The sequence below is a fragment of the Branchiostoma lanceolatum genome, chromosome 4 (genome assembly GCF_035083965.1).
Source record: "Branchiostoma lanceolatum isolate klBraLanc5 chromosome 4, klBraLanc5.hap2, whole genome shotgun sequence".
In the NCBI taxonomy this organism is placed as follows: Eukaryota; Metazoa; Chordata; class Leptocardii; order Amphioxiformes; family Branchiostomatidae; genus Branchiostoma; species Branchiostoma lanceolatum.
In genome coordinates, this window is record NC_089725.1 from 9318984 (window position 1) to 9341155 (window position 22172).

At 43.6% G+C, this 22172-nt stretch overlaps 1 protein-coding gene across 2 annotated transcripts; it reads right to left on the bottom strand.

Annotated features, from left to right (window-relative positions):
- Positions 1-2964: 2964 nt before the first annotated feature.
- LOC136432465 (rap1 GTPase-activating protein 2-like) lies at positions 2965-21575 on the bottom strand. 2 transcript variants are annotated; one of them, XM_066423771.1, is made up of 16 exons: positions 20468-21573; positions 19829-20142; positions 17230-17407; positions 16245-16389; positions 15483-15622; positions 13444-13599; positions 12379-12450; positions 11788-11874; positions 9337-9434; positions 8215-8339; positions 7760-7814; positions 6321-6532; positions 5573-5788; positions 5212-5300; positions 4587-4754; positions 2965-3833 (listed from the first exon to the last, which is right to left on the bottom strand). In XM_066423771.1, exons 1-16 carry the CDS (start codon positions 20759-20761, stop codon positions 3732-3734), a joined length of 2451 nt encoding a protein of 816 aa, XP_066279868.1. In that variant the 5' UTR covers positions 20762-21573; the 3' UTR covers positions 2965-3731. The 2 variants fall into 2 exon arrangements, with proteins under 2 accessions (XP_066279868.1, XP_066279869.1); XM_066423772.1 differs by lacking the exon at positions 13444-13599 and having other exon boundaries at positions 20468-21575.
- Positions 21576-22172: the final 597 nt, after the last annotated feature.

The window sequence follows — 22172 nt, forward strand, 5'->3', positions numbered from 1 at the left end:
AGACGGTACAAATAATACGTTAGAGTGTAACAAATCTTTAGAGCGTTCGCTCGTCTGCCGCCTTTACGGCCATATCCCGCGGGAAAACAACGGCAGCGATGTTTAGTTGATTTTCTATAGTCGGTTTTCTAGTCGACAAATATTTGAATACCCATATTTTAGTACTTTTATTAAGCTTTACTTCCTATGCGTATGGTAGCTGTGTGACTCCTTGGTACCGTGAGGTCGTATTATTTAGCGGAACGAGCCGCCGTTGCTACCGCAGTGATTCGGCGCCACCTACCGTAAAAGGACAACACAGCAGCTAATTTATTTACATCTGAAACGCAAAACGTTACCCACTATATTCAACCGCTCATATTCTAGTTTTTAACGCGCGCGAGTTGTAACGTCACCTACCTTGAATTGAGTTGCTTGATGTTCGCAGATGTTTTCTACGATCGCCGCGCTCGCAATTCTAATTTCACATTTAGACGGTTCTCAGCACTACTTCTTTTACGGAAGTCGTGACTTTGATTTGCTGAACGGATCAAAAACGTCCACGGATTTACCTCCTAGTTTCGTGCTTACGTGCGGGAAAATGTAACGTGCGACAAAATAGTTGTCCGTCCGGCAGCGCGTCGCAGCAACATGCTGTTAGCGGGCCTGCTCGCAGTACGAATATTTGTATGTACTATAACATTGTATATGGATATCTTTTAATTGATCATAGCAAAATAACAAGAAATAGTGGTCTCACCTTAAGCCCTGCGGTCTCGAACTGTACTGTAAATAAAGAATTGTTAGAAAAAGTCAACTCTTTATTAGATTTTTCTCGGAAAATCGCGGCGTGTAGCGAGAGAGGGGACGTGGACGTCTTCTCTATCAGGTGTCTCGCGGCGATGTGTTTACAACAGTGTTGTTGCACTGTGACGTACGTCACTGACGATGAGTACTGTCGACAAGGTTTGGGTTCTAGAACAGCTTTTAGGTGACGGCCCATACAGAAGGCACGTGATCCAGCATACCTTAAACACGTGCTCAGCATATATAAAGCACGTGGCGTGACATAGAAAGTTTATAGATTGGGCTTCTAGTTTGTGAGCTAAAGGCCGTGAAAAGTCGCAAATTTCTTATTTTGTCATATTAAACCATAAACTGGCCGAATAGTGGAGCTAGACAAGCGACAACAGAATGCTTTGAAAAATGTCTCTAGACGAAGTGTGTTATGTAACGTTAGTCGCATTTTTCTACAAGCATGCAAGGGCTTTCAAAAAAAGGGATTTCAATAAGAGTTGGTTTAAAGTTTCACGGGTTAATACCTCTTTTATACGTATACAACGTTTTCCTTAGGATCAGTCAGCTCAAAATATCTCAAAGTTGCCTTCAAATATCTGTGTATAAAGAAAGGTGTTGAACGGTTTAATATAAACGCTTGCAGCGGTCGTCACTCGAACGCCCGTTGTTCTACAACGTATGTAGCCTCAACCAGGCTCCAGACGTGGCTGGAAAGAGTAGAAATCGGTCAAAGAGAGTGGCAAACTGTATCTATCGGCTGGCCAACTCCTCTCTTTGACCGAGTTGAATGGGCGTCAGAAGGATGACAGCTGTCTTTGACCGACTTCTACTCTTTCCAGCCAGGTCCGGAGCCTGGTAGAGGCTATGACGACTGATCTTGCCCCATTGTGACGCCGCGTGGCGCCACCTACCGTAACAGAACAATACTGCAGCTAATTCTTTTACACCTGAAACGCAAAACTTCACCCACTATTTCAATCCCTTATTTTCTCGTTTTAAACCCATCTTTACCAACGACTTTCGTAACCCGCACGAGATGTACCTACCTTGAGTTGACTGATGTTTTCTAGTTCTATACTTGTTTATCATGTACTAAACGATCGCCGCGCGCGCTCGCTATATGTTAAAACGGTTCTCAGCACTACATGCTTCTTTTGCGGAATTCGTGACTTTGATTTGCTGAACGAATCAAAAACGTTCACGAATTTACCTCCTAGTTTCGTGTTTACGTGCGGAAAAATGTAACATGCGACAAAATAGTTGTCCGTCCGGCAGCGCGTGGCAGCAACATGCTGTAGTAGGCCTGCTCGCAGTGCCAATATCTGTATATAGGTACTATTGCTAGCATATATGGATATTTTTAACAGATAACAACAAAACAGCAACAAGGAAAAGTCTCACCTTAAGCCCTGCGGTCTCGAACTGTGCTGTAAATAAAGAACGGTTAGAAAAGTCAAATCTTTATTAGCTTTTTCTCGGAAAATCGCGGCGGGTAGCGAGAGAGGGGACGTGGACGTCTTCTCTGTCTGGCGTCTCGCGGCGATGTGTTTACAACAATGTTGGTGCGCTGTGACGTCACTGGTTTGGGGGTTCTGGAACGATTGTCACGAAAGAGGAGGGCACGTGTCACAGCTGGTGGAGAGCACGTCATCAGCAATAAGGTAGAGACAAATAAGTTATTTCCCGAAGTAAACCACTTTGTCAAAATTTAGAAACCTTTCAGGTTTGGAGCAATATAGTAATTTTTCTTCTTCTTCTTCATCTTTGGCAGTCCAGTCTCAGAACACTATTTGTGCGAGGTAATTAATATGGTATTGAAAATATGAACTATCTAAATACTTTGCATTAGTAGTTTCTGTCCAGGCGTTTTGGTTTACTCACCTCACTGAACACTATCTACTTTTTTGGAATCTTGGACTGTATTCATAATATGCAAATAAACCACATGTTGGTGTTGATATTCTATCCTATAAGTGTCTCGTGTCACAGTATATAGTCAATTTGGATAACATATGCTTTATCTATCAGCTAGATCTTCTGGGACCACGTGATATATATTTTGTGTGTGATTATAATAAAACAAGTGTACTGTGTGAACTGAACAAGTGTGTGAATTCAACCACCGCGAAAGAGTATGGTATGGAATACGCATTACATTGAAACTTCAAAGAAAGCATCCGAACATAATTCCATGCTGCACGCCAGCTTGTTTATTCTGGGGATAAAATGTTCTGAACAGCAACATAATTGATATGACTTCAACAAATGTCTAAAATATTGATGTCATCAACTATGACATTGTACTAAAACATAGAAACGGCTGATATTTGCAACGTCAGAAATAGACATGGGGAAAATGAAGAATACTGCAAATGTTCAGGTCTCTGACTTTTCCAGTGCTGTAAAGACTGCTGACAAGTACAATGAAAAGGCATGTGTACATAGACTTTGTATACTTCGTCAGCAAGTCAGTGAAGTCTGGGATATATATATATACATGGATATGACTTGAAAATAATAAACGTACAGCCCTAGTGTCCTGTATACATATTGTCAATGGTGACATCGCCATATTCATTGCCATCATTAGATCTATGGTTCACAACACAACATGTTTCCGTCATATGTGAATATCCAACAGAAACACATAAGAAAAGAAAGAGGGTTCATATTGCACATAAAACATCAAGAGAACATTGAAGAATAACTCCCAAATATTTCGTAACCAACTTTAAAAACGTCTATTACATTTTAAAGCACAGTGTTTAATGTTACATGTCACCTGTACATTTATACATCTCTTTAACCTTGGCTATGATAACTTCTAATCTGCTCCTTGTAGCACCTTACTTCACTTGTCACAAAGTCGTAATTTCAGCCCAATATATCTACTTCTGTGATCTATATCCTCTGAACCAAAAGACGCGATGGTGTACGTTTAGCAGAACGACAGGTCATAACTTCCATTCCAAGTCATCCAGCCGCAAGGGGGCGCTTTTAACCCGTCCTTCGGACGACACGGTGTCTCCGGACTGCTTAGAGTAGCTTCGGCCAATCTGTAGTGCGGGAAAATGAAAAGTGGACAATTCTCAAAAACGGTTAAACTTATAATGGTTATAGTATGGTAATAATGGAGATAGCTTTTTTACATTCTCAACAAGCATGGCGGAATACGCGGTGAAGTCCACGATATAGATTGATGTTCGTTGTTACATTAAAATTCCCATATGCAAACTAGCACCACAAGCTTCCAACAAAATTGGCCCCAAAATCGGTTTAAAAAGCCGCTTTGGGGCCCAAACCTACAGTACTTACTGTCTGTCCCACGAACTATCAACCACTCAAAAACCATGGCCATAGCATGTCCAAAACACGAGATATCTAAACTGGAAGTTCCGCTCTTGCTGAATGACACACTAACAAGTCTGGTGCCCCTGTCCTTGGTGCTGAATGACACACCAACAAGTCCGGTGTCCCTGTCCCTGAATGACCACACGCCCAAAAGACTGGTGCCCCTGTCCTTGGTGCTGAATGACACACCAACAAGTCCGGTGTCCCTGTCCCTGAATGATACACCCAAAAGACTGGTGCCCCTGTCCTTGGTGCTGAATGACACACCAACAAGTCCGGTGTCCCTGTCCCTGAATGACACACCCAAAAGACTGGTGTCCCTGTCCCTGGTGCTGAATGACACACCAACAAGACTGGTGCCCCTGTCCCCAAAACACGAAAACATCACCCAAACACTAGCTTCCAACTTCTAGCCGAATGTAACAACAACAACAACAGCAAGAATGACTAAGAATTACCCGTTCCACGATAGTGAACTTGACATCGTCCGGGAGGCTGACGAACTCGGACCTGCGCAGTATCTGCGGCATGTTCTTGTCCACCACGTGGTGCAGGGCCTCCTCAAACACATGGCGCGTTGTCTTGTGGGTCATGTATCTCTGGACGTTGTGAAGCATGGGCCACACCTACATGTAGGGTTGCAGGGCATAATGGCATATATCAGTTTTAGATCCACCTTTACAGATACACAGACATCACGACATCAATGAGCATGCTCCTTACTAACGAGGTGTTTATTTTTACCAGTAAGACCATGTTGATTTGATTATATGGATGACATCCGCACGTTCATCAATGTTCGTCCGTTTCCCAAGAAAAGAATTTACCATACTGTAAATGGTGCAAAGCTGCAAAATGAGCAAATAGATGCCGTAAATGGCACAACTAGCATTTTGGACAACGGATACTAATGTCGTAGAATACCAAAGTCTGGTATACCATACTCCGCGTATTTAGTCATTTGTTCAACCTTTCTGACTACCTTTAAATTTATTTCATAATAAAGGCAACCTTTGTTTTGGGGTTCCCAGAGGATGTCATCCATATAATCGAATCAACGTGGCCTTATGACGGTTTACTCACGTTTTCAGTAGTCAGGTGTTTTGAGGTATAACGGAGGCAGGCCTTCCTCAAATCTTTTACTTCGAACCTGTCAGAAGCAGCGGCCAGTCCTATGGAGTGAAAAGGAAACGTCTTAATGTTAATAAGTATGAAAAAGACAACCTGAAAACCATAGAGATCTATTGCCAGCTCGAGTGTTCGCTGTCACAAAAGGAACAGCAAGAAGTGAAAAATGAAAATGTACCTGGTAAAACGCCCGAATACCAAGTGTGGAAAATACAACCAGAAACCAATACTGTTTTACAGATCTATTGCCAGCTCGAGATTTCGATGTCACAAAAGCTTTAAAGAAACAGCAAGAAGTGAAAATGAAAAAAAGTACCTGGTAAAACGTCTGGACTGATCGTGCATGTCCCTGTGTGCAGATAGCGGAGCAGGGTAGAAAACACCGCCGGGTCGAAGTCCGGGATGGGATACTCGTCTGACGGGGGCACCGCAGGCTTGCTGGGGATGGTGGAGGTGGATGCAGCGCGCCCCAGTTCCGCTAGGGCCTTCACCGTCTTCGGCAACTGGGGCGTTCTTGGCCAGCTGAAGTTAGCTGTATACAACAGACGTTTAATTTTAATCCTTGGGATCAGCCCTTGGGTAAATATCTTGTTCTTTTTTTCAGGAAGGAATGCAAATCAACAAACAGATACCTAACATGCTATAGACCTCACAACGCTACACAAAAGTGGACTTTGAAGTTTTTCCTATGTCAGTGCATCGTCGATGAACAATCTATGTTACTGAATGATTTGACAGAGGTGTCGCTATAGCTCAACTAGTAGCAACCTCATGAACCTTCTGGTTCCAATGAGTTGCCAACTGTGAGACCCCGGTTCAATCTTGGGTCGGTACATCTCTGTTGGGGCTGCACCCGTATGTCCTAAGGGACATAAAAATGGGGGTCCCGTGTTCGAGAAGGTGCCTCGAGCACGATAAAGGGGAAGGGCTAGCAACCCCTCCCTGTAAAATATATACCCTGCTACTGAAACAGCAAGGAAACTTGCTGCCTTATGTACCACTAGACACTACAAGGGACTGAACAAACGATAGAACAATATGACGGAGAAATAGAGTCCACTTACTGGGCGATTTTCTATCTAGCTTCTTGGACGAGCTGTCGTGATCACTCTTGGTGAGGTTGAGGACCCGGTGCAGCGGGTTCTTAGACTTGGAGGCCGGGCTGGCCGGGGCGCTGAGACTGGGCCGGCGGGCCGTGGGGGACCGCGGCGAGGAGGACGACGTACCCGCCCTCTCCTTCTTGTCAGACTGTGCTAACAACATGTCTCTGAACACTCTGCGCACAGGGGAACAAGATAAGGATTGATTTCAAGAGAGATGAAGAAGCTTTACTGACGCAACAAAAAGTACAGCGACTTTCGCATGATCAACTATAAACTACAACATCGAAATACAAAATAAATCTTAAGATTCTACTATCAATACTAAGCATAAAGGGTTAAACATAAACGCAGGGGAGCCGTTGATTCCAATTCAGACGAAGAAGCTTCATTGATGCAACAAAAAGCACAGCGATTTTCGCAAGAAAACAGTTACTCAAGCAACTGCATGGATAGTTTTGGAAATGGTCAGACGTTACAGGTACTGTAACATACACATGTAGTATTGTAGCATACACTACCTTACGTCAGTGACACTGAGCAATGAGCTAATAACCAAGCAATCTTTGTATATTTTACCTATTTCTGCATTGTGGGAGTTGCTATGTCTATAGATATATCAAAATCTGCTAAACAGGCATCGAGTCTCCTGAAATCTGTCGTACTTATATAGGAGGATGGGCAGGAATTGTGATCTGGACATTTTTATTTATCCTACATGTGCAGTTCTGCACACACACACACACACACACACATACACACACACACACACACACACACACACACACACACACACAAACACACACGCACAAACACACACACAAACACACACACACACAAACACACACAAACACAAACACACACACAAACACACACACGCGCACACACACAAACACACACATAAACACACATACACACACACACACACACAAACACATAAACACACACACAAAACACAAACACACACACACAAACACAAACACACACACACACACACACGCGCGCGCACGCACGCACATACATACACTTTTCTTTATTGCCCGCATCCCTTCGCACGCTTTTTCCCTAGGCGCTAAATCCTTCTCAGAAAGAAACCCGATCGGATACGATATGTACTTTGTTCCTAAGTTGATTAGTCCGAATACAAACCGGAAACAATCAATCTAAGACGATTACACAGAGTTACGGATATCGTAGTAATTTGAGAAAGATAACAGCAACATTTGATGTGAACTAGAACTGAAAATACTGTAAATGCATTTCAAGTTCGCGTGGTTTTTATTTCGCGCTATGGCGAAAATGGAGTGTTCGCAGTGGTTTTAAGTTTGTGGCAGCGCTATAGTCACATACTGCTACAGTATTGGACAAAAATATGAAACCACCGCAAACATTTCTGCATTTACCTGTTTCTGAGAACTAGGATGGCTCGAACTCCACGGACCCGAGCTCGCTCTCGACCTGATGATCCATGAAAATAACGATATCAACAATAGTGGTCTTTGTAGCCATACATATGATAAAGATATTATTGCTACTGATTAAAATAGCTACAACAGAATTCACCTCGTCTTATCAAGATATGACATCTGAAGACTTGAAATGAGTATAACAGACACTGGTTTAATATATATATTGCTGTCATCAAGTTGGGGCCCTGATTATTGTGTTTACGTATCTTTAAAAAAAATTATAAGTACCATACCGGAACTTACTGGTAATCTGTACATGATAATATGGACTGGTGCTGTGAACCTATTTGGCAATCAGATCAGCCGTGTGTACTTTACTGGTCTCATTTCCTCAGCAAATTTACAATAAAAGTTATAAAACAAACAAACAAACAAACAAGCCAACGTACCGACTATAAAGGTGACGTCACACACGCCCGCCATGTTGCCTGAGAAAGCCGTGGCGAAGTCGGCGCTCAGTTCGTCCACCTGACGCACGTCCTGGTGAAGACTGTCCGGCAGCAGGGTGCATCTCCTGGGGGGAGGAACGGGCAGGGGAGCCGTTGGAAATAGCCTGGGTGCCATCCTAATTTCTACCGGGGCTCCTACACTCGCTACCCTCAAATTTTTGAGGGTAGCGAGTGTAGGAGCCCCGGTAGAAATTAGGATGGCACCCAGGCTAGTCGGAAAGGGTTGCCACGAGGCCTTCTACCCCTGTCACCGACATTTAGGACCCTCCCATGACTTTGCTCCCGTCCACTCCCCAACCAAGGTCGGCGCTGGGTTGGGAGTGGCCTGGAATCCACCCTATAATATTCTACCTCCAGATCTCTCCTCCGATCGCATAGAAACAGAATATGACTTTCCTGACTTTGATATTTCAAGATCTACAGTCGGCTGACGCAGACAAGACTGCAGGCAACCTCCCCGACAAACTCCCAATCCTGACAGGTGGCCTTGCTAACGACTAACTCCCAACCACGGTCTGGAGAAGGTCGGGAGGCCATGGTCGGTTCATATGTGAAAGGGGCTTGAATAAAAAAAAGTAGATATCGATAGAAAAGAACCTTAAAGAAGAAATGATAAACTACATCAGTGAGATGAAATGACGTTCAATATAAAGTCTTTAAGAAGAAGCGATAGACAGCAACTTTAACTTTAATGACTTATTGGAGGAATCTACACTCCGAGAGTCGATCAACGCCCTGTAAACCTGAGAACCCGTGAAGATAGTTTGGTACGTTGGCACCTAGGTGTTCCAAAGATTCGGATGGATCTTACTTTAGTGATTATCATTTTTCTGCCTTTGAAAAAGATCGAACACCATTGCCATCTACAATGAAAAGATCATGATTATTGGAGTATAATTTATATGAGGAAGAACCAAATCCAACGACTACAAAGGTTACTGACGACAGTGCTGTTTTCCATTCCATCGTCCTTTTGATACGGATCCCTACAAAACAATGATATGATACAAATAGATCTGTCTGTGTAACGCTATACGTGTGTGTCTTCATAACAATTCTCACTTGCGATTTCCGAAGAGAGGATTTCCTTGCTTCATGATCTCGTTCTGTTCTGAGAAGTCCTTGACCATTTCGTCCAGAAGGTGTCGTCTGGTGCGTTCCTGGAAGGGATAGAAACAAGACTCCTGACTCCGAACATACGATCCTCACACGATCCTCATACGATCCTTACACAATCCTCACACGATCTTCATACGATCCTTCACACTCAGGTGTTGTGATATCGTTTAAAGCACCCGAAACCGCAACTGATAAGCAGTCGCCGACAATGAATGCTCATTCACGAATTTCGATACACCGAATCGTTCCTTTGACGTCTCACAGTGACAGTGGGCTGACATGTAAACTGTGTTCACTCGACCCTTGCCTCTTCCCTCATGACCGCAATGAAAAGCGGCTTGCAGGCCGATTTAAGCTTCTAACGGATAAACAAATGTTCAAACAAACCTACACATAACGAAACGTCTTCCCAGAATTCCAAATCACAACAACTTTGCCCCTATCTCCATTTCAAATGGTTTACGGTCAATTTTTCGGGGCCTAGCTAGTAGGTGACAAAAAGAACTAACTCTCAGCAAATCTAACTTGGAAATAAATTAACATTGTTCATAAGTTCATAACCAACACATATGAACATGGTAATTATCTTCGCCGAGTACTTGTACTCGGGGAAGATTATGTTTTCGGTTGAAAAATCTGTTAGGTGGGCCTGTATGTATGTCAGGAGCATAACTCAAGAAAGCTTCGATGAATCTTTATGATTTTTGGTAGGTGCGTACTGGTTGTGCAAAGGAAGGTCAAGTTCGAAAATGGTTTACCTTGCGTTTTTCAACAGTACTGCAGCGGACTTTGAATTTTTTGTGTTTTTATGTAGGCAAAAAAAGTGACGGAAACGTTGATGGATCTTCATGATTTTTTGCAGGTGTGCAGATGTTGTAAAAACGGAGGTCAAGTTCAAAAATGGTTCCCCTGGCATTTTCCGTCGGTACTGCAGCGGTCTTTGTTTCGATGTGTATTTGTATGTCGCCAGCATAACTCGAGAAGCTGATGATGGATCAGTATGATATTTAGTGGATGGGTAGGGTTTACAGAAAGGAAGGTCAAGTTCGATAATGGGCCTTCTAGCAGGTACTTAAGGTACTGCAGCTGAGCTTCAAAATTTTGGGGCATATTTTCTGAAAGTTGTATGGTCATGATTTTTGTGTGGTAGATAGTTCATGCTATAGGAAGTAAGTTGTGAAAGTTTGGGCCCCCTAGCGGCTTGTTTGGAACTGCAGTGGGTGTTTTTGTTTTGACCTTCGGACATGAATAACTTGAGAAGGGGTCGACAGATCGTCGTGATGTTTGGTATTCAGATAGCTCAGATGATGCTTTACATAATAAACGACTAATTGTGTGAATCAGGATATAATTGGCATAATTAGTAAGGAACGTTTGATGTATTTCATATTGGGACCCTGAAACATGTGACGGTTTCCCCGAAAACAGGTCTTACAAACAGATGGCCTGGGAAAGTAGGTCAAATAAACAAATAGAGCACAGCACTGCTCTCCAAGCAGAGGTGTGGGTCCGGCTGTTTTTTCACGTGTTTAGTTTAGGCATGTTTGTCCAAAGCACGTTGGCGACATAACGAAAAGGGGACGAAATAGAAAGCCCGACAAAACACCTAAAAACACGTCAAAAACACGGCTCTGCTTGGAAAGTACATTGCTCCAAAACTGCACCACTGCTAGGTACAGTCAGTACGGTAAAGTCACATTTACTATGTCTTTCAAAATGTGTATGACATGGAATAAAGATTTATTCTATTCTTATTCATATACATTGATTGCACCATTTCATCGTCACATTCAACTTACGACACTGCAATTTCAAACCTTTGAGGGCCCATAATTTCATCATACTCATTTTTTTTCATGACCAGTTTTAACATATATCAGCACACAAGACACTTACATTGTACACTAGTCCTGCACCACCAAATGATTTTTAACCCTCTCCCCCCCCCCTCAAAACTTACAAACAGCACATGGTGTATGATCAAATTTTCAGGGGGTGATATCAAAGCATGTAAATATGAATCACTATCCATAATAAGCCCTGATTATTTGGCGAAGATAATGTGTTCGAGGAACTCTAGTTTATATTGTCTGTTGCTTGCTTAAAGTGTACCTGAAATGAAACTATATGGTTGTTATCAAGTTATTTGATTTTTAACGATTCCAGAGGTTCTTTTTCTCGTTATCAAAATGAGATATTCTATGGTGTCATAATTTTATGATGTTAAAACGTACTCAAAAAGTGCAATTTTAGACATTTGAGTGCGAATGCAAATGAGATGCAAATGTTGTGTGACGTCATATTCAGAACTTGGGAAATTTGAGCGACAGAAGTAAACGGTCCTTTTATGACGTCTACAGTACACCTCTTTGTGAAGATTAGTAAGGAACATACCCGCATAGAGGCCAGTTTGGGACTGGAGTAGCACGCCCTCTCGCCGTTTACAATCTTTGTCAACAACCACTCTCTGAATGTCGAGTCCTGGAACACGAAAACACTGTCATTACATGCACTACACAAGTTCTACAGTGATGTAAAAAGGCCAACATTAAACAAGAAGATACAATCGTAATGAAAATATGCATACAATACTGCATTGAAAACGATTCAGCTACATTATTGATTAGATACATTTTTGTATAAAGATATAGCATAGAATATAAGTCAGATGACATCTATTGTGGACACGGAACAGACAAAACGCTATTTCTGATCACATGGCTTCAGAGTCTAGCTGACGTTAGTTGAAGAGCAAAAGGGTGATCTCCAAGCAGATGTAGCAGTCGGACTTGTTTTGAGCGTATTTGGTCGTGCTTTGTACATTTTTCTGAAGGTACGTGAGCGCTTTTTAGAGATGCGAATCGGGTATCTATAAAAAGCGCATACATCAAGAAAAACGTACAAAACACCACAAAATACGCTCAAAACAAGCCCGACTGCTAACTTTGTATCTGCTTGGAGATTAGAAAAAAAAGCATAACTTACGTTACTAAAGATGTGTCTTTCTGTTATGGGCGGTCCGTACGGTAACACCTCATCCCGCGACACCACAGACACCTGCTGGGCCAGAGGGGGAAACGATTTTGTCATTCAGACAGGCCGGGGGACTCATCATTTCAGACTTCATCCTATGCTTAAATGTTATTTCACTACTATTTACACCATTATACTCACCACCACCTCCACACAGTTGAAAAACCGGAAAAGTTCAAATGACATGATCTTTAGATATATGGGAAGGAAATATTTCGAGCATTTGCTCGCAAATATTCCCTTTTTAGTACCAATCGTGTTTAAGCATTATACAGATATAGTCATAAGATGACTAGCAAATATTGAAGTGTATGGGATACAAGACATACGAAAAAACCTTTCGTCTCCTAAGTTGACAATGCACACGACCCATCCCATGTTTCAAAGCATTGCCGCCTTATATTCAGTTTAAAGTTAAAGTCATTCCCGCACCAGATGTTGCATAGGGCCGCAACGTTTAAATAGCCATTGGCACACAACTTTGTGCAATCACTACAGCAGGGGGCTAGTCCACTGGTAGCGGTGTGCGTTTAACTCAAATACTCTTTCCCAAAGGCTACGTGCTAAGCAGAGAAAGCAGTATGTACTAAATACCATTTTATTTCAAAGTCTTCGTTTTGACTCGGTCGAGGATCAAACTCACGACCTATAGCTACGGTACCGAATGCAAGGCGAACACTAACTAGTACTTTGACGCTGCACCGATCAAACTAGCACACATTCACGCCTTACGCCCCCTCTCACTGGACCCGTGGCTGGCGGCGTCGCTGCGGCCGATCGAATTGACAAAGCACTCACCAAAATTTCATCGACAAAAAACGAATAGTTTAAGCTTTGTGTGTTTTGTTAGTTTTGGTCATACTTGTACGTTTTGAATCATATTCCTATTATAAGGTCAAGGGCAACACAAATCCAGTTTAGGACGCAGCGACGCCGCCAGCATTCCGCGAGTCCAGTGAGAGGGGGGCTTTAGCTTTGTATACTCAAATCTAGCACATGTTCTGAAATGTTGCGTACTCTATACTGCGGCGGCCGCTGTTCAGGGTCGGCCTGTATCACGATGTAGGTGTGCAGGAAGTGGGACTGAATGACGGACGGGTTGAACCAGGTACGGGTGGCCGCCAGAAACACCACACAGACCAGGTCATTCCCGATGTGCCTCTTCCTCTGGACCTACAGGAAACGATTCAAGTGGGACAAGTCTTGTATAAAGAAGAAAACAAACCAATGAACTTGAACAACGTTGATGAAGGCTAGGCCATGCTGATTTGATTATATGGATGACATTCGCGCGTGCATCAATGTTCGTCCGTTTACAAAAAAGGTTTTGGCCATACAATGTACTTTAAATCGTAAAAAGCAGCTGCAAAATGAGGAAATACATGTTGTAGATTGCACACACTGAAATATTTCAGAAAGCGGATGCTAATGTCGTAGATGTCGATTCCAAAGTCCACGGAGAAGTTTGAAAGAACAAAAATGAAGACTCTATATTTCGGTATACCATACTCTGTATGATCAGTTTTGTTCATCCTTCCTGGCCACGTAGATTTCATACTGAGGTCGACTTTTTTTGCCAAACCTTTTCTTATTCGCACGCTCTCATAAGTTTTGGGGTCCCCAGAGGATGACATCAATATAATCAAATCAACATGGCCTTAGACATCTACTAGTAATTGATAAGATAACCAATAAAAAAGTTACTCATTCAACACAAGCAACTGGATAGGTTTTGTAAACGGTCAGACATTTCAGACAGCACCCGTTTTTTTTTTTTCGTCAGTGACTGAACAAGAGTCTGAAGTGCAACAACTTGTAGTTACCGTTCACTGATTTTGCGACAGTAAATATTTCTGTTTTGTTGACATATTTGAATACAAAGAAAAGACTCCTAGGTCACAGTATTTCATTTTGTCTCAGTTATAATTGTTTGTTGTTAAAAGGAAGGAATCTCTTAATTAGAGTCCACGAGATGTTGAGAAAATACTACTAGTAGTAGTAGAAGACTCAGGCCTGAATGGACTGAATGATATGCCAGAGCCTGAGGAGCCTTCCATAGAATTACAATTTGCAACCCACGTAATTCTATGGTCGGTGAACTCCTCTGCCTATAGCTATCATTCAGTATATGTAACCAATGTCATCTATATTTCCATCGACGTTAAAGGCACCCAGAGCATTTTCTGAGGCTTGAAAACTGGACATATTTCAGTCGCTGTAATCTTCATGAAATGGACATTTAATGCTACTGTTAACCACAATTGGGTGATAATTTCATGTCAGAAATGTCCAAAAGCAACACAAAGATAAGTTGCTCGGTGATCCCTTTAGTTTCACGCGCCTAGCGAAATTGACCTATCCCAGAGCCCCGCCCACCTACGTCAAAGCGTAGAAATTCAAAATAAAAACATAAAAATGCAAATATTTGACGGAATGCAGTCACTCTCTCATTGGTTGAACCGCTAATTGTGATGGACAGTCAGGATCAGTCTATTAGCGCTTGGATTTTCTATCAGTTCTCACCACACAAAGACATCGCAGCTTTGCTCCTTGAATGACGATATGTATTGGTATCAAGCCGCATAAAATGCTCTGGGTGCCTTTAACCCATGGAATATATGGGTTAAAGATGTGTGAATGATTATGTTTGTTGGTGACGTAATGTTTTCTCGAAAGTGTTTGTTGTTATTGCCTGACTGTCCGCATGATCGTGCGGTAAGAGTGTGAATGATTATGTTTGTTGGTGACGTAATGTTTTCTCGAAAGTGTTTGTTGTTATTGCCTGACTGTCCGCATGATCGTGCGGTAAGAGTGTGAATGAGTATGTTTGTTGGTGACGTTATGTTTTCTCGAAAGTGTTTGTTGTTATTGCCTGACTGTCCGCATGATCGTGCGGTAAGAGTGTGAATGAGTATGTTTGTTGGTGACGTTATGTTTTCTCGAAAGTGTTTGTTGCTATTGCCTGACTGTCCGCATGATCGTGCGGTGAGAGTGTGAATGATTATGTTTGTTGGTGACGTAATGTTTTCTCGAAAGTGTTAATTTAATGCCGTTACCTGTTGGCTGTCTGCCGGGTCGTGCGGTAGGAGTGTGCAGACGTGGAACATCAGTCTGAGACCCCGCCACTCCGTGTACACGGACGTCTCTCCCGTCAGGTCACCTGACCTATCCAGTCCGCCACAGTAACCGTCAAAACCTGTCAAAGAACGTGCGCGTTAGTATGGCAAGCCAAAAAACACATACAAACAAACAAACAAACAAAAAAACAAGCAAACAAGCAAACGAACTATCGGCTAACGGCTAAGTTAATCGAGTCATAAAGAACACCTGCCATCTTGTCACGAGCTAGCATACGAGGGTAAGTCAAAAAGTAATGCAATTATAACAGGCTCATTTTTTTTTCAACTCAGTCACTTATGAAAATGTCAACAAGAAATTGAGACATTTCAGTCTCAAGACGTAATGTGTCTTTGCATTCGTGCCAAAGTTCAACTCATTCGATGAACAAATGTGCCTGTTATAAAACCACTTGGATTACATTTTGGCTCGCCCTCGTACATAAAGGCCCTTGTGCTCATGTAGTTCAGGTACGTTCTCCGTTAGGCGTCTAACATTATTACAGTTAAGTGTTACATTTTCAACATGAGAACGTCGCTAGTTTGGACGTTAACGTAGAATTTATCAGATACAGTTAGTGCCGTAATATTCTCCTAACGATGTGACCACAACAGACTGTGTAAATATGCCCGCCATAAACAATATCATATCTTAGCAGCGTTAGTTGGGTTTTTAAGTGCTTTTCGTCATAAATCGTTGACCTTTTAGGTTGACCCGTTCCCCGAGGTTTGCCAAGAACTTGTTGAACAGTTCGCTACTGCAGGTGTTGGCCAAGATTTCTTCCTCCGTCGTCTGGCCCTCCTTCACGTAAAGGACGCCCACCTTAAAGTCTGTCTTCTCCAGCTCCTAGAACATTGTACACAACAACAGGACTATAAACATATCGTGTTTCTCAAGAGATCGAAGATCTCATACCTCCGTAAAATATTGAGGGTTTAAAAAAATACTTTTTTGTTTCATTCCTAGTTGCGAATATCTCTGACTATGTATTTTCCCACTGGCCCCCGCAACACAAGAGAAATGCATATAGCAGGAAATTGAATACAGGAAATGAGACAACCTTTGATAGCTTATTATTCTGGGACCTTTCTTGGCACTTTGACCTAACTTCCTGTCAGTGTTCCCGACGTGACTAGCATGTGAACTAGCATGTGGAAACGCATACATACAGACAAACAGCTAGACACACCATTGACAATACCTTAAGTTTCACGGATATATACTTATCTTATGCTTCAAGTTCATGCACCGTGTCATCCTCAATTTGCACAAATTTGTAAAAATCCTGTAAGTCAGTTTTAAAGGTTTATACTAGTGACTAACATTGCATGAAATCCATGTCCAAAGTTTGAGGGGACCGTCATAAAACGCTTATAGTGTGCTTAAACCACACATATTTGGTGCCATGAAGCTAACCCCCCCCCCCTCACTGGACCCGCGGCACGCTGGCGGCGTCGCTGCGCCCGATCGAATTGACAAAGCACTCAACGAATTTCATCGACCAAAACGAATCCTTTTAAGCTTTGTGTGTTTTGTTGTCTTTTTGGTCATACTTTTACGTTTTGAATGATATTCCTATTATTAAGTCAAATCCAGTTTGGGGCGTAGCGACGCCGCCAGCGTGCCGCGGGTCCAGTGAGAGCGGGGGGGGGGGGGGGGGTTAGGTCAGGGGTATACGTAACTCACATCGTCTAGCCTGACGAGCTGCTCCGGCGCCAGCGGATGGGTGACGCTGTGCAGCCCGGACACCCCCATCTCCTCCCCCAGGGCTGCCGAGACGCGGTCCGCGTCATACCTGTCCGCACACAGGGCTGTGAACGGCACCAGGCCCACCAGCGACTGCGCACTCGTACGGACCTGTACTCTGGACGGCAAGAATGGGAAGACTGATAAATCATCCAACCTGCCAACTCTGAAGTCCACTTCCTGTCACTCAGCAACTCCCCATATTCTGGGACCGTTTTGAACCTTGGCCTCCTGTCATCTGCGGTGAGCCCATTGATAAATTACTAACTTATGATCTGCCAACTCTGAACTCCACTTCCTGTAACTCCGCAGGTTCCCTTATTCTGGGACCGTTTTGAACCTTCGATTACTGCCAGTTTGCGGTCAGCCCATTTCCTGTCACTCTGTTGTGAAACATATTCTACATGTGTCTTTGAATGACAGTGTCAAAGGCACTTAAATGAAGTACAACTTGATATTACCCTCTGTACAGATCTATACTCGGCAATTGGGGATAAGAAGATTGATCAAATATTAAATCTGCCAACTCTGAACTCCATTTCCTGACACTTTACAACATGTGTACAGAAGAATTAAAGGTACATTGGTGAGTGTCAAAGGCAGTTATACAATGTACGCAGCACAACTTTTGAACAACAGTGCTTACTTATGCACTTGTAACTGGTTCAAAAGTCTTTCTATGCGAATTTGTGATTTATCAGCTAATTAGTACGACCATAGCAACCGACACCGTGTACTTGTTGACACTTTAGACCGCCATCCACAAGTCAGTGAAGATAAAGATTGAAATATGACGCTTCAATGGACTAACGTCATGACATACTTCGCATGTCATTAATCACTTCTGTGGATGTCGGACGTTTCGGTACCGTGCCTAGGACTGTTTCTAGATGTTTCTAGACCAACTTAAACCTAGATCAACGCTAACCCTAACTCTAACCCTAACCCTGACCCTGACCTTAACCATAACCCCAGTCGTTCTAAACATGGTCCTGATTGGCTAAGGGGCATTAGGGGCCGAACTGTACATTTATTTATGTACATGTATATTCTGTATATGTCGCGTTCCTGTGTGCCGTGCCCATGTAGTTTTGTCCAGTTATGTTTGCTGATAAGGACCACAGGAAGAGTAGCTACAATGTACGTGTACATTGTTAAGATAATTGTTGATCTGAATAAACTCAAACTGTTCAGGTTGCCGAAACGTATCACATCTCAGAATGTGCACTTTGTGTAACCGTCAACTTGTTTACAACACTACACAGAACCATTTTTCCACGAACCTGTCAGCATTTCTGTGGAACTCGTCAGAGCGTAACGCGCATAGTGCGGGTTCTTATCCCTGTGTGAGTGGATCAAACCTTACAGTCTGGTCCGGGTTGACATCTTGATAAGGTGTGATAGTCACCTGTTATGTAAGTAAATCTCCCACAAATGTACGTAAATTTCAATAAATCGAAAAAACACGAAAAAATGTGAAAAAAATCGCCATCTGAAAAGTATGATTATTGATTTTTCAAACAAATTAGTTCTTCCACGTCTTCAATTGTTAGGCGGACGTGATGACACTTTTCTTTGGATAGACAAAACAACCTTCTCAAAGTTGTAACCTGCAAGTCATCTTTAGGTATAACACTAATGTTTCAAACAGCAATTCTTTGGTTTTGTCAGGCGGACGCGACACCTTTCTTTGGAACAAAAAATCGCGGATACACAAAACGAACTGTTCAAAGTTGTAAACTGTGAGTCATATCTTTCTAAGTATGTATAACTCTAGTTTTTCAAACAAATTTTCTGTTTTGTCAGGTGGACGTGACATCTTTCTTTGGCAAAAAAAAACCACTGATAGACAAAACAAACTGTAAGTCATCGTCCTTGAAAACGGCTATGGGGAGAAATCAAAAGCTTTTGCAAAATTGGGCACGTACAGGTCGATCTATGAAAATGACTTCCTTCGATTTGTAGCCGGCTAATCAGGCCCGTGACAGCTGCGCCATCGTCCTCTGTATAGCCTGGATACCAGACTGTTCCAAGGGCCTAAACAAGCCAGCTCCTCAGCTCTATGATCAACAAGCCTCCAAGGAAATTTTACCCCCTGAGGCACAGGGTGTAGCTCAGGTAGGCTAGGGGGTGTTGTGGTAAGATATCCTTAAGGTCATGTTGACCCTAGAGCCGAGGAGCTTCTCCAAGCAGATCATACCGGTGGCAAAACAGTATCCAAAGGGCCAAAACAGTATTCAAAGGGCCAAAACAGTATTCAAAGGGCCAAAACAGTATCCAACTGGCCACCGGGATCTGCCTTCACTCAAACAGGGAGGAGCATTTCTGTTCAAAAATGGTTCCGACTGAAGGCAGATCCCCGGTGGCTAGTTGGATACTGTTTGGGCCCTTTGGATACTGTCTTGCCACCGGGAGATCTGCTTGGAGATTAGAGGATCTGGCCTGTGTGTAGGCCCTGGAAACAGCCTGGCAGCCAGACTACCCTCTAATCTAGAATGTCTCTAAACAGAAGTGATGTAATGATATGTAGCTGACGTACCGGATGGATTCTCTTTCATGTCCTTGCTCTTGTCTGAGTGCAAGGACAACCGGTCCGATTTCAGCGTCTGACGCACAGTAAATCCAGTGCTGCTTCCCGTACAGATGTTGTCTGTATTGCTCTTCTTCCGTTGGCTCTAAGTGAAACACTATCTTCTCGTAAAGTGACTTTTGTTCCGTGTCGTGGGCACACGACTCCTTGTCAAGTCTCTCTTCGGGTGAAGTAGTTTCACGCCCCGAACACTCGATCCAGTATCCCCCGCAAGGCTGGATGTTGTGTACCGGACAGGTGCATGCTTCCCGGCACCGTCTCACCTGCTGATTGGACGGAGGAAATAATATAATCAGGCTCAAATAATCCTTACATCCAACAAATCGATCGGGAATGAGGTCGCGTTGTGCCAGTTGTTTACCAACGTGACAAGGGGTGGGATTAAAAGGGATAATTGGGTAAGGGTCATTCTTAAAAACCAGGTGCATTCTACCGAGAAAAATACCAAGCTACTAGACGGTTTCAGTGGGTACATGACGTACGCACCTCAAGGGTTTAGAACATGGCTTCACGTTTTGAGAAGGGCCAAACCAAGTCTGTGTTTGTTGTGGCTAAGTTTCAAAATAAAGATTTGATGCTAAGACTTGCCTGTGGGCTGCGTTTTGGCACCGACCGTCGCTTCATACACCGTTTCTTCATTCCGCGAAACAGCGCGATGTCTCCCTCCATGCACTTGTGCTTGTCGTGTTGCTGCTGTTGTTGTTTCTTCCGTTTCTGCTCGGTGTATGACTGCCGCCGCCTGCCCCATCGCTTGCCGGGGTTACTGGCGGTGAGAGAGCAGCTGTGCTGCGCCGGTGACGAGTCGTCCTCCCCGTCTGTGTCCGTGCTGCTCTCCAAGGCCGTGGCGCCCAAAGGTGGGGGCGACGCTTCTTTCATGGCCATGGCGCTCCTCCAGACGACACCTGTCTCTCAGCCCACCCGACACAACACCTCTCTGTTCGAGAAAAATACACACTCACTGCCCTCGGTGAGATCAGTGACCTCATTTGTTAGACAGCCGTCCTTGTGGGAACATGTGCTACACACGGCTGGCCTTTTGTTACCGTGTTCTCAGAGCGTGGGTGGCAAAGGTAACATGCTAATATATGACCGACAGCAAATCGTTTGACTTCTGACACAGAACGTTAACGCTTCGCCACAGACAACATACAAGCCGTGATGACTCGCGAGACCTTGTGAGACACTGACGACAAGCAAGACTGCAGCGAGCCACGTGATTGTCAAGATAAAGAGACTTTTCTCGGAAGAACCGTTACCATAACATATACTCTGTTTGAGCAGAGCTTCCTGTCGACCTGTCCGATCCTAGATCACCAACCAAGTAAAGTAACGCCCTGATAGTCCAGATACGGACCGGTCACTGTTTTCTAATATTCAGGTCAATGGCCGCCAGCATGTCTTAACAATGTCCAAGCAATTACCTAGCAGGTACACGGCGGGCTTTCTGGAAATATTTGAAAAGAGAGAAAGCTGGTCAAGCGGAAACCACCTGTTTACCTATACGTCAGGGTGGGACAATAGATGTCTCAGTGACGCATGCGCAGCTCGACTCGTCATAGCAGGTTGCACATAAGGGCCTCTCCAGTCGCCTACAATACTGTGTGGTGATATAGCCTCGATCCTTCCTGGAAAGGTCGCGACCCGGATACCTTCCTACACTGCTGTACAAGCAAATGTCTGCCTAGTCCCTTGACCGCCAGGTCGTTTGGGGGACAAGGTACACGTGATAAAGATAGAGATTTGTCTCTCTCTCGCCGCCGTCAGCCTTCCGAGCAGGTTTAGGGACGTCCACTAGATAATATTGTCTTGCCAGGATTTTCTCTGTCGTCCCCGACGTTACCCTCCTTCCAGAGTGGCCTGCAGGATTACAAGCAAGTAAACTCTAAGCGGCTAACAGAACATAAGGCAGTGGGCTGAGTCGTCCCAATCCCACATAGTATGTTGCGGTAACGACACTCTGGGTGGCTGTCGGAGTGATTCTATATGGTCATGATTATCTCGACTGTTACTCCATCTGGGAGTGAACTGCAATCGATCTACTCCCGTGCGTTCATACAACACCTGCTGAGGAAATATCAACACCACAGCACGCTCTCCCGACTAAAGGCCCCAATTTAAATTATCAGAGACACACGCACGCCCGCCCTTCTCCGGACAAGCTCATCTTGTCAAATCACTACCAATTAGTGGTGTCATTATTAGGGGCTCTCTGGTTGATTACTGCTACACAATTAACGTAAATAGAGCAAAAATCGTTCCCAAAGAAGGTAAGATTGTGTTGCACAGCAGAGCG